The sequence below is a fragment of the Cynara cardunculus genome, assembly GCF_001531365.2.
Source record: "Cynara cardunculus var. scolymus isolate 2C chromosome LG 1, CcrdV1, whole genome shotgun sequence".
NCBI lineage: Eukaryota > Viridiplantae > Streptophyta > Magnoliopsida > Asterales > Asteraceae > Cynara > Cynara cardunculus.
The window spans coordinates 47,308,000-47,321,084 of record NC_037528.1 but is presented as its reverse complement, the minus strand read 5'-3'; the positions used below and the strand labels follow the sequence as shown (position 1 = coordinate 47,321,084).

Sequence of the window (13,085 nt, the reverse complement as noted above, 5' to 3'; positions counted from 1 at the left end):
TTAATTTTCAATATATATTAAAAAGAATTAGGCCAAATCTAACCACCGTAGGATTCTACCAAATCAAATTTGAATCGAGTTAGGGATTGAACATTCTCATTTACGACGGGGTCATTTACCAATTGCTAACCGCGTAAGCACTTACTGAATCACCTATCTTACCGGATGGTTATGAGAAGGACCAAAAATCTTACTCGGTAAGAGGCATAACTGAATATCTTACCCTATTTGGACTTGAACAGTTAACGTTTGTAAACGACGCCAGATATCAATGTGTCGGTTCGGTTTAAAAGAAAATAAGGCCGAAAGTAAACGACAAGGAGACTAGAGCCCGAAAGGAGGGAAAATTGTGATTTAGAACAAAACAAAGAATCAATGACAAGAAATGAGGCAAACCAACGTTACTTTGTTTTTTCACATGTTATACTAAACAACCATGCGTTTTAATCCTCGTACTGCTCGATTTTCGACGGCTTATTCGTAATCGTACTCCTCCTCCTCCTCCTCCGATGTCGCGTCCTGATACTGCTGATACTCCGATACCAAATCATTCATATTACTTTCCGCCTCCGTGAACTCCATCTCGTCCATTCCCTCATCGGTATACCAATGCAAGAACGCCTTTCGCCTAAACATGGTCGTGAACTGCCCGCTCACTCGTCTAAACATCTCTTGGATCGATGTCGAGTTCCCAATAAAGGTCGACGCCATTTTCATCCCGGTTGGTGGGACATCGCAAACGCTCGATTTAACGTTGTGAGGGATCCACTCAACAAAGTAAGACGAGTTCTTGTTTTGAACGTTCATCATCTGTTCGTCAACCTCCTTGGTGCTCATCTTACCTCGGAACATGGCGGAGGTCGTCAGGTATCGGCCGTGGCGTGGGTCTGCTGCACACATCATGTTCTTTGAATCCCACATTTGTTGAGTCAGCTCGGGGACACCAACAGAGACGTAATTCTTGGAGTAGCGAGAAGTGAGGGGTGCGAAACCGACCATGAAGAAATGGAGACGCGGGAAAGGAACCAGGTTAACCGCGAGCTTCCGGAGGTCGGAGTTTAGTTGGCCGGGAAATCTCAAGCAGCACGTTACACCACTCATGGCTGTGGAGATCAAGTGGTTCAGGTCGCCAACTGTAATACGAAAGACGTAAACGATCAAATTTTACTCGATCCATCTTAAAATTTTTGAAATTTCAAAAGGGTTGACGCCACCATGTAGAATGCCCCCGTTACACTTATTCTATAGTCACAATTTACATTGGTAGATCCAAAATTTTTGATAAAGCATAATTTATTTAATATAATATAAATGGAAAAATTGCATTAAAATGGAACCAACTCGAATTTTATTTCTATTTTGGAGAACCAACTTTTAAAATCATAATTTTGGGAACAAACTTGCATCTGATTCTTATTTTGGGAACCAACTTGCAAAATAATTATAGAAAAATAACTAAAATTCGTTTTTTTTCAAAAATTAATGCAATCAAATCTATTTTTCATTTTAAATTTAGTTTTTTTAAATTCAGATACCAAATTGAAGATTTTTTTCAAAAAAAATCCAAATTACTACAGTAAAAATTGTTTTTTTACTAATGTAATAAAAAAATCAATTTAATAAAAAAAATTAATTGATGCAATAAAAAATAAATATTAAGTATTACATTCAAGATTTTTATATCTAACCAATCCGTATCAATATTAAAGTTTAAATCAAATTTGGCAAATCAAACCAAAAGTTTGATAGAGACCCTTAAATTACCTGTTACATGTTCAGTAGATCAACCAGATCCTTAAATAAACAAAAAGTTTGATAAATACCCCTAAATGACGATTTTGAAAGTTGGTTCCCCAAAATAAAAATTAGGTGAAAGTTGATTTCATTTTTGGTACAATTTTTCCAATATAAAATCTTTTTCCATGACAAAAAGGACACTTGCATTGAAAAAATCATTACTGAGTTGGGGATCATACTATTTTTTATGTGGGGGCAGAATAAAGTTTGTATAGATAATTAATAATATTTATATGTATTCTTTTTTTAAACTCATGGGGCCCCCCACCCCAACATCCCTTTAGATTCTCCCTTAATCATGGGGGACATAGATCGTTGCAACTTGCAATAAGTGGTGCCGCATTGCGACCTACGGTTTAGATGCCCACTATCCTACCGTTGAGACAACGAAGGGACAAAGGTGATGAATTCGACATGGGTACTCACAACTTGGGCTGGTGACTTTCAGAGTCTTGAAACATATGTCATAAAGGGCCTCATTGTCAAGGACCATACATTCGTCTGTGTTTTCAACCAGTTGGTGCACCGAGAGTGTGGCGTTATAGGGCTCAACAACGGTTTCAGAGACCTTTGGCGAAGGGAAAACGGAGAATGTAAGCATCATCCTATCAGGGTATTCCTCTCTTATCTTATTAATCAAGAGTGTTCCCATTCCAGACCCTGTGCCTCCTCCAAGTGAGTGGCAAACCTGAAAACCTGCCATCACAACAAAAAAAGAACCCCATTAGCACCTAACAGAACCAAGAAAATCTAATATATCACACCTAGAGGTGGAGTTTGAGAGAAGTAAAATGTATGCAGACCTTACTTCTGTCTCAAGAAACTGATGTACCAATCGGCTACATGCTAAGAACTGTCGAGTTTTTGTGAACTTTTGCAAAACAAAGGTGTTCTTAAATTAAACATGTGACTTATTTCTGTTCACGATAAGAAACCTTGGAGTTAAATATTTATGAGAGAGATAATATTTTATTGCAATATAAAATAATTTAATAATATAATTAATATTTTGATCTTCAAAAAGAATTACATTCAAATCTAACAGAATTGCTAAATTTCAACTCCAAGAGAAATGCACAAAGTAAGAATGTGTATTGATATGTTCATATGTTGCGCTACAGATATATAAGATCACATTATGTATCACATTGCAAAAGAAATAAGATACAATCTTAATAAAGTGTCATCGCACTGCATAACGAATTATTATTCAAAGCTTATAATCATCTTCAGCACGTAAAATTCATATGTTAAATGTTCATAACGAATCATAAATTCGTTCCTAAAAAATGTAAGAGCGTGTAGTTGATACATTTACATACCTTGTAGCGAATCACAATTCTCAGCCTCCTTACGTACAACATCAAGAACGGAATCAATCAACTCCGCCCCTTCAGTGTAATGCCCCTTAGCCCAATTACTGCCAGCACCGGATTGACCGAACACAAAATTATCAGGCCTAAAGATATGGCCATAGGGACCACCTTTGATACTATCCATGGTACCAGGCTCAAGATCCACGAGGACTGCACGCGGGACGTATCTGCCACTGGATGCCTCATTGTAATAAACATTTATTCGTTCACGTTGGATATCAGTTGATGATCCGGTGCAGTTGCCGTTGGGATCGACACCATGCTCGTCGCAGATGACTTCCCAGAACTTGGAACCAATTTGGTTGCCGCATTGTCCCCCTTGAATGTGCAAGATCTCTCTCATTTTGGTTGAATTTTTGGAATTCAGGGAAGATGAGAGAGATCTTGGAATGAAAATTGGGGGACAAAGGGGCAATTGGAAAAGGAGGGCATGAGAGACTGATATAGGGGGAAGTAGTGGTTGGGATTACTCCTTGGATTTAGAAAACATCGGGGATTAGTTTCTTTCGATCATTATTAGCCTTCCAAATGTTCGTCTTCCGATGTTTTTGAGTAAGTTACATTTTTGGTCCTTGTGGTATACCAATAATTATGAATAAGTCCCTAAAGTGAAACAATTACGTCGTTACTTTTTGCTCTTTAGAACATCCATATGTCCTTCAATCTCGTCATTTTGATCTTATGTATTATTTTTTTATTAATTAATTACTTTTCGTTTTTTTTTCATTTGTATATAAAGGGTAAAAACAAAACCGAAATTAAAAAACAAATCCCACTTTTTTCCTCTTCTCTGAAATCGTAATTTTTCTGATAGGAACAGGYTAAACAAAAAGAAAAGGGGCTGTTTTTCGTCGGAATAGGGGAGGTTTCAAGATACCAGTCGACCAAGTGAAAGTGATCAGCTCCGAGCTAGGCTGGCCACCTAAACCAATCATCATATCGGTCCATAGGCCCCATTGCTAAATCTAAATTCTAACTTTCTATCATAATTCGAGTTTGTACATGAGAGAGAGAGAAACTTTTAAGAAACGAGAAAAACAAGAAAGCATGAAGAGATGGGAATGTCAATGAAGATTACTAGCATCATAAATAAGACTAGTAACCCTCCATCTCGAGGTAGTTGAAGCCAAAACACATCACATCGTTGCTTATAAACAAAAACAAACAGTATTGTTGGAAACTGCTTCTTGTGGTTGTCGTTATCCTCGTCTTTGTTTTTTGTTGGGTAACATCGGCTTCCCTAGTAAGAAGAAAGAATAAGAGAAAGAATGCCAAAGATTTGACACAAATAGGTTCTTGTTTTTAGTTTTTAATTAATGAGAAATGATTTATTTTGTATATCTTTAATATCAAATTACCATAAATTAATGATGTTCTAGACTAAATAGGACCCAACTACGTGTAACATGTATTTCTTTTTATGGCATCAAACAATTTATGGTTCGTGTTTCATGAGGGTATAAGAAAGAAGAAACATGGATCTAAGCATGGGCTGCCAAGCCAAGGTCCATTGGGTGAAACTAAAACCCAGAATCAGGAAAAAAAAGGGGGGAACCATCGAGAGAGAAACCAATAGCACGTCTGTTCGATCGAGGAAAACGCAGTACATCTGTTTGATTGAGAAAAAGACAACATGTTTGTTCGAGGGAGGGAAAAAGGAGCAACAAGTCGGTTCGATTGAGAGAGAGGCAGCAGGTCCGATCGATTGGAAGGATTTTTCTCATCAATCTCTTGTTAATCTTTTGGTAAATCCTTGAAACCTATCGAATCGGTAACCTAGTTTAGCTATGTGTGGCTAATTTTTTTTTATTCCAACATTAGTTAACTTTAGATTTTGATGTTTTCTCGCTTTGAGATGTCGTTGTAATGGTTTAGGACAAGTTTATTTGTTTGATTTGTAGGTTAATCGTTAATTTCATTTGAATGTTAATTAAATTGACCAATTAGTTAATAGTCCTATGAATGTTTGTTATTCAAAACATTAGATACGTAATTGTCTTGTGACTTCAATAGAGTAACAATGGAACTCTTTGAATTCAATAAGGTTTTCAATTTGAGTTCTTGAAATCTCATAATCAAAGTGGTATTAAGCTGAGCATATGAGCTTAATTCTTTGAGTCGGCGTTTTCTAATTCGTTAAAGCTAATTACGCTTTGGATGTTGAGAACTTGTTCATTGTTTCATTTGTAGTTAAGATTTAGCTAAAGAGCTGATTTTAGCTAATGTTTAATTAGGTGAAAACAAAGGTTGTCAGAGCTTGTTGATAACCATAACCAACTTGAGCTTATCCTATCTTTTTACATTTGCGAGATCACTGATAAGTTTTTACATCATCATCGGGAGTGACTAGTGTTGGGTTTCGTTTTCATTGTTTATAATTAGTTTTAATCTCATGTTTAGTCTAATTAATCAAATCTAAACCCCCACCTTTTCGTATTTACTTTTAATAATTTGTTCTTGTACTTGAACTATTTGGCAATAATAATTTAAAACAGAGCCCCTGTGGATTCGACCCGACTTACCGCTACTATAATTTTCGTTGCAATTAGCCAATAGTTGGAGTTTATAATTTGGTGGACTCGGCATCCGTCAATTAAAATTGGAAGCTCTATCATGATGGTGAGTATATCGTTAGTAGTGGTTGTTCTTCTTCTTTAAGGATAAATGGTGATCATTCTTCTTTATAGGTTTTATTTCTTTCACTTTCAAGGGACTTGAATGCCAAACTTGAGATGCCTTTTGCTCTTGCAACTTTCTTGAAAAGTTATGAGGCTTATTGATGCATTTTCTACTCTACACCTAGATTCAATACAACTTTATTATTATTCAATCTTGTCATTTATGGACTTTGGTGTTATATTTTAGGTTGCTGGTTAAAAGGACTGATTCTGTAAAGGTGCAAATAGGAGGGTGGTTTGAAGCTGTCAAGTTTCTAGAAGGGCAGCAGAGCATTTGTGGATAAACTTGAAGGGTCAATCTAGAACTTCTTGAAATATATGTATATATATATATATATATATACACACACACACCCCTTCGTGTGGCTCTTCGAAGCTCAGATCGACGCATTCATTTTCTACAATTTTGAGAGTTTCTCTGTCTTTCTTGAGAGATTTTTAGGGTTTCATTAGAGTGTCATTCTGTTTCAATTTCTTGTATTTGAGATTCAGTGTTTGTACATGGTATAAGAGTTGTTTTTGTTTTAATAGTTTAGAACGTGACTGTCCTGGTGGCTGTTCATCTTCTCTGTCGTCATTGAGCAACTGTTTGTTCTCTTGGGGGTATTCCTTCAAATCTGGTTGTTTCTTGGTAAGTTCCACCTGTTCATTCTAATCGGGGACTTCTTCTCCGGGTTCTTTACCTTCTTTAAGTAAGTTTTCAGATCTCTTCATTTGTTTAGACTTGGCTCCTTTGTTTGTTCTTTACTTCAATGTAACAACCTTTTATTTTGTTTAGGTATTGATCTTGTGTAAGTCCTTTGGCTTGCATGTCTTTTGTTGGTATGTTTTGTACCTTGTTTTTAACAGATCTATATCTTGGTTCTTATCAAGATCTTATATCCGTTTTTTGTCTCCTCTTTGAGTGAGATTTTCTGTTGAGTTGTGTTCAACTCTCTGTTTCTTGTGGTTGCTGTTTCTAACCTCTGTTTAAGTTTTTTGTTATGGTTCTTGGGTCACCATCTGGTGTTCTTTCGGCTGCTCCCTTGTTAGCAGGATCTCTGTAAGTCTCTCTCCCTTCCCTGTCGATAACAAGGTTACCGAGTCATTGCCCTTGGTCTGTAGGCATGATTCTTTTGTGTTGTTTCTTCTGTTATTGTTGTGGTGGTTTCTGTTCTTGTTTGTGTTTTGTGGTTCATTGTGTGTGGCTCGATTAGTTGGCTTGACCTAGCACCTTTTAGTGTTTTAGGAATTTTTTTCTGCTATCCTGTCCATTTCTTTTTTTTTATCTTATTCTTTTGTGTGTGTGTTTGGATAGTTTGACCTAGCACCTTTGAGTGTTTTAGAAATATTGTTTCTTGCTATCCTGTCTACATCTTGGTTTTTTGTCTGTTTCTTCTCTAAATGGTTGGTCCTTCTGCTGTCACTGAGAGCCAAGGAGTATCCCAGATTGCAAAATTAGACTTTGGGAACCCCTTGTATTTACATCACAAGGACACCAATGGAACTCCCATTTTAAATATGAAATTAAATGAAAATGATAACTATATAATACGGGTTTGTGCTACAACCTTGGCTCTTGAAACCAAGAACAAACTTGGGTTTATTGATGGATCATGTGTTAGACCAAACGGTGACCCTGTTCTTCAAAAACAATGGGACATATGTAATTCTGTTGTCCTAAGTTGGATTTTAAGTTCTGTCACTGAGGATCTATTTTTAGGACAAGTTTTTTCATAAGATTCCTCCAAGGTTTGGTAGGAATTCGAAGAAACTTATGACAAGGTTGATGGATCTGTTACCTTGAATCTCTACCAAAAAATTAATTGTTTAAGTCAAAATGTGTCTTATGTTTTAGAATACTATCACAAGCTCAATTCTTTATGGAAACACTTTGATGCTCTTGTTACTCTTCCCACTTGCACTTGCAATGCCTCTCACGATTTTTTTAATCACAGTCAATTGATAAAACTCATGCAATTTTTAATGGGTCTTGATAATGTCTATCAACCTATTAGGAGTAACATTATTTCAAGGGACCCTCTTCCCTCTGTTAAAACTGCCCTTTCTCTTATATCTAGGGAAGAGTCTCATCTTGGAGGCTATGGTGTGTCCTCTGGTAATAAAAGTCGGAATTTTGTGTTTTTTTAGCAAAGTTAATGATAATAAGAAAAGGACTGGTAATCCGTCAAATTTACTTTGTAAATTATGGTATTTCTGGGCATGCAATTGAAAGATGCTTTAAACTTATTGGCTTCCCAAAAGATTTTCAAAACAAACCACCAAGACCCTCAAATCAAGGTTTTAAATCCCTGTCTAGTAATGCTTGTGTGACAGACTCTCATGGGAGTGGAAAGCTCCCTCATTCGTCAACTCCTTCCTTCTCTGAGGAAGGAGTTGCTAAACTTCTTGCCTTATTAGATCAAAAGAACCCCTCTGAGGCAACTTATGCTAATATGGAAGGTTTATCTAATTTCCATAAGTCTGGATGGATTATTGATTTTAGAGCTAATCAACACATGACATCTAGTTTTTCAAATTTAGACAATGTTGTTGACATATCTGATTTAAATTTAAAAGTAAATCACCCAAATGGAACTGAGGCAAAAATAAATAAAATTGAGAATTTAAAATTGTCAAACAATGTTACTTTATTTGATGTCTTGGTGGTTCCAGATTTTAATGTCAATATTTTGTTTGTTCACAAACTTGCTAGAGACAATAAATTGATGAGTCTCGATGCTATGTTCAGGATTCTCGTCAAAAGAATGTAGTGGGGATTGGTAGTCAAGAAGGTGGTTTATATTTTTTTGATTAGTTTAATAAGGGTAAGTCTCTTCCTATTTTAGCTTCTTCTGTTGTTCCAAGTTATGTGTCTAGCCAACTATGGCATAGTCGTCTTGGTCATCCTTCTGACCAAGTTCTATTTGTTTTAAAAGACCAACTTAAACTTGGAAGTAACAATCTAAGTCCATGTGAAATATGTCGAATGGAAAAACAAACTAGAGAAAAATCTCCTTTGAGTGATCATAAATCCAAATGTCTTGGTGAACTTGTTCACTTAGATGTTTTTTTTTTGGAAAGGGTGTCCGGGCCAAAGCCCGACTAATCCCCGACAATTTTGGAGGCTAAACAAGGCCCCACTTAAATGTCGCCAACTCTCCCCTCCCAGGGCTCGAACTCGGGTTCATGACTATGCCATGCCCAAGCCTTTACCACTAGGCTGGAAGGTCTTTGACCAGTAAGGAAGGTTTAAGTATCGTTTAATTGTTATGGATGACTACATTCGTGTTGTGTGGGTTTGTTTGTTAAAAGGAAAACATGAAATGACTGATAATGTTATATAATTCTACAATTTGCTAGGAACCCAATTTGGCAGTCATGTTAAAGTGTTTAGAAGTGATAGTGGAATTGAATTTACTAATTTTACTTTAGGTGAGTTCTTTAAAAATAAAGGCGTTGTTCATCAGAAGTCTTGTGTTCACACTTCCTAACAAAATGGGGTTGTGGAACGCAAACATCGACACTTACTAAATATGGCTAGAGCTCTCATGTTTCAGGGTGGTATACCTTTGAACATGTGGAGTGAGTGTATTCTAACTGCCACCTATCTCATAATAGAACACCTTCTTTTATTTCAAGAGGAAAGTCTCCTTATGAACTTGTGTATGGTTTCCAACTTGTTTTTGACTCATCTAAGAAATTTTGGGTGTCTTTGTTTTACCACCAAGACTAATGTAACTGATAAATTTTCTTCTAGAGCTGAAAAATGTGTTCTTTTAGGATATGCTAATTCCCAAAAGGGATACAAATTGTTTAGTCTTGATAGAAATAAGATAATTGTTTCTCGTGATGTAAGATTTTATGAAACTATTTTTCCTTTTAAGATGAGTTCAAATAAGTTGGATTATCATACTACCAGTGAAGTAAATACTTTAAATTTCTTTGACTCCACATTTGGTTCTCCTACTAATCTTTCCGGTTTACTTCCCAATGATGAGGTTCGAGATCAACCTCCTTAGGAGGATAGTAACCAATCCTCATTCCTTGGTAGTATCCTACATAGAGCTGCTAGTAGGCATCAACTAGGTAGTAGAAATATTCTTCAATCTGTAAATTCTGAAGGAGCTGCCAGTTTGCAACCACTAAGTATCTTAGAAGTGGTTGCCAGAGATGATGTTTAATATGGTTTGTAATCGTTGGATGCTCACCAAGGTCTCAATAATGCTGAAAATTCTGGTCTCCACTCTGAGGATGTCTTCACTACTTCCAATAATCAAGGGATGTCTAAATTTGTTAGAAGAATGACTAGAGCTTCCAATTTTACTCATAAATTTGATGATTTTGTTATAGAAGGGAAAGTTAAATATGGGTTAGAAAGGTTGTGAATTACCCATACTTGAATTTTGAAAATTTCTATTTTACATCAAATTTAAATAAATCCATTGAACCAAAAACTTTTTCAGAAGCTTGTAATGATAAGAATTGGATAACAACTATGAATGATGAAATAGAAGCTCTTTATAGAAATAGGACTTGGGTTGTTACTGATTTACCTACATGAATAAAGCCTATAGGATGCAAGTGGATTTATAAAATCAAATATAAGTCCTCTGGAGAAATAGAAAGATATAAAGCTCGATTAGTTGTCAAATGGTACAGTAAGAGAGAGGGTATTGATTATGAAGAAACATTCTCTCCTATTGTGAAAATGGTCACTGTTAGGTGTATTGTAGCTTTTGTTGTTCAATACAATTGGTCTTTGTTTCAACTGGATGTTAATAATGCTTTCTTGTATGGTGATTTATCTGAAGATGAAGGCTATTTTAGTTTGACAATGTTTGTAAACTAGTAGTCTCTTTACGGTTTAAAGCAAGCACCCCGTCAATGGTATGCAAAATTGTCATCTTGCCTTGTTGCTAATGGTTTTACTCAAAGTGTAAGTGACTATTCTCTTTTTACCAAATATGGTGAATATGGATTTGTTATACTTTCGGTATATGTTGATGATATTGTTTTAACTGGGGATAATTTGTTAGAAATAAATAAAGTCAAAACTTATTTGAAAAGTAATTTTTTGATTAAGGATCTTGGCAAGCTAACTTTTTCCTAGGAATTGAAGTTCTTGATTTTGATAGTGGTATATGTATGTCTCAAAGAAAATATTGCTTAAAATTACTAAATGACTTTGGATATCTTGTGTGCAAACATGTTAGCACTCCTATGGATATGAATCTTACTGTTACTGATTGTGTTGGAACCGTTTCTAATGATCCTCCTTTACATGATTATACTAGATATCAAAAGTTAATTGGTAGGTTAATCTATCTTCTTGCAACTAGACCTGCCATAGCTTTTGCAATTCATTGTTTAAGTCAATATATGCATTCACCTCGTCAATCCCATCTTAAGTTGACATTAAGGATTCTCATATACTTGAAGCCTTCACCAAGAAAAGGTGTTAGTTTTACAAGGTCGGAATTTTTTCACTTATCTGCTTTTGTTGAAGTTGACTGGGGTAAACGTCTTTCTTCTAGACGATCTATTACTGGTTACTGTTTGTTTCTTGGAAATTCTATGGTTTCCTGGAAAAGTAAGAAACATAATACAGTTTCTCGTTCTTCTGCAGAGTCAGAATATAGAGGGATGGCTTCTACAACTTGTGAATAATTTGAGTTCTTAAAATTTTAACAGATTTGAGAATTAAAGATTTACTTCCTATAAATCTATATTGTGACAACATATCTGCAATAGAAATTGTTTATAATCTTGTTTTTCATGAACGCACGAAACATATAGAAATTGATATCCATCAAGTTCGAGAAAAGGTTAGTTCATGTGTGTTAAAAATTGGAAAAATCATTTCTACTAGCAACCTGTTGATATTTTCACGAAGTCTCTTAGTATAAATCAACATAATTACTTATGTTTAAAATTGAAGTTGATTGACTTGTTTATATGTGAAGATTAAAGGGGGATGTTAAATACATCTTTATTATTATTCATTCTTGTCATTCATGGACTTTGGTGTTATATTCTAGGTTGTTGGTTTAAAAGGACTGATTCTGTAAAGGTGCAAATCAAGGAGGGTGGTTTGAAGCTGTCAAGTTTCTAGAAGGCTAGCAGAGCATTTGTGGATAAACTTGAAAGGTCAATCTGAAACTTCTTGAAATATATACACACACACCCTTTCGTGTGCCTCTTCGAAGCTCAGATCGATGCATTCATTTTCTACAATTTTGAGAGTTTCTCTATCTTCCTTGAGAGATTTTTAGGGTTTCATTAGAGTTCCATTCAATTTCAGTTTCTTGTATTTGAGATTGAGTGTTTGTACACACTTCTATTTGTATTGATTTGGTTTAAGGGTCCGTTTGATTTGCATGATTGTTTTTGAGAGATTTAGATTTTATGAAAGGATTTAGATTGGAATGATTTGAAAATTATTAATGTGTCTGGTTTGTAGGATTTTGGAATGGAATTGGATTTCATTATTTATAAAAAAATTATAAAAAATAATAAAAATAATTAAATTACATTTTTACTAATTGATTATTACAAACAAATCTAAAGCCTTATTTCATACAATCCTACAAAATCCTGAGCATCCTCTAACGATTTCAAAATCCTATGATTGTAAGATTTTAATTAAATCTTAAGATTTCAAATCCGGACAAACCAACAAACCAAACATGAGATTGAAATGGATATGAAGTCCAAATTCTCTCAAATTCATTCCATTCAAAATCATCATTTTACGGTCTGAAATAAACTTTTCATAATCTAAGGATCTCGTTGATCTGATGACTTGTTAATATTGACATGGTCCAAATAAATATCAACTAAACTTCTATATCATTTTTAAATTTAAAAGAATAAAATAATAGTTCTGTAACTAATACATATTCATTTTACCAGTTATTAATTCAAACTGTTAAATATACTAAAAAGGTTTGTTTCAAACTCTAGAATAATAGATCTATATTATATTATAAAATATTTGACAAAAACTCTTAAAAATCATTTTTTATGCATGAAGTACTGCATATTGATGCATATTATTTAAAATTCAAGATTACAAGTAAATTATGCATAAAATACAACTTATTAAACCTCCATGTTTAAATTCGTATAACTAACTGTATATAAACATAATCAAATAGAAGATATACATCTCATTTTAAAATATAAAAAAATCTAAAATATAATTAAAATAATTATCGAGTTCTAACAAAATAATTAATTATTATTTTTATAA

The 13,085-nt window shown here is 34.6% G+C and overlaps 1 protein-coding gene across 1 annotated transcript; it reads right to left on the bottom strand.

The window, feature by feature from the left end:
* Nucleotides 1–474: 474 nt before the first annotated feature.
* Nucleotides 475–3,516, bottom strand: LOC112511251 (tubulin beta-1 chain-like). The gene is made up of 3 exons (XM_025116796.1): nt 3,120–3,516; nt 2,224–2,493; nt 475–1,133 (listed from the first exon to the last, which is right to left on the bottom strand). The coding sequence occupies exons 1-3, from the start codon at nt 3,514–3,516 to the stop codon at nt 475–477; spliced, it is 1,326 nt and encodes a 441-aa protein (XP_024972564.1).
* Nucleotides 3,517–13,085: the final 9,569 nt, after the last annotated feature.

What these genes read in the sequence shown, in the direction of transcription:
- LOC112511251 (XM_025116796.1), bottom strand. Translation starts at nt 3,516, where the DNA reads ATGAGAGAGATCTTGCACATTCAAGGGGGACAATGCGGCAACCAAATT. An exon ending in GAATTGTGATTCGCTACAAG is followed by an intron (nt 2,494 to 3,119) that starts GTATGTAAATGT and finishes TTGTGATGGCAG; the next exon opens with GTTTTCAGGTTTGCCACTCA. An exon ending in GAAAGTCACCAGCCCAAGTT is followed by an intron (nt 1,134 to 2,223) that starts GTGAGTACCCAT and finishes TTCGTATTACAG; the next exon opens with TTGGCGACCTGAACCACTTG.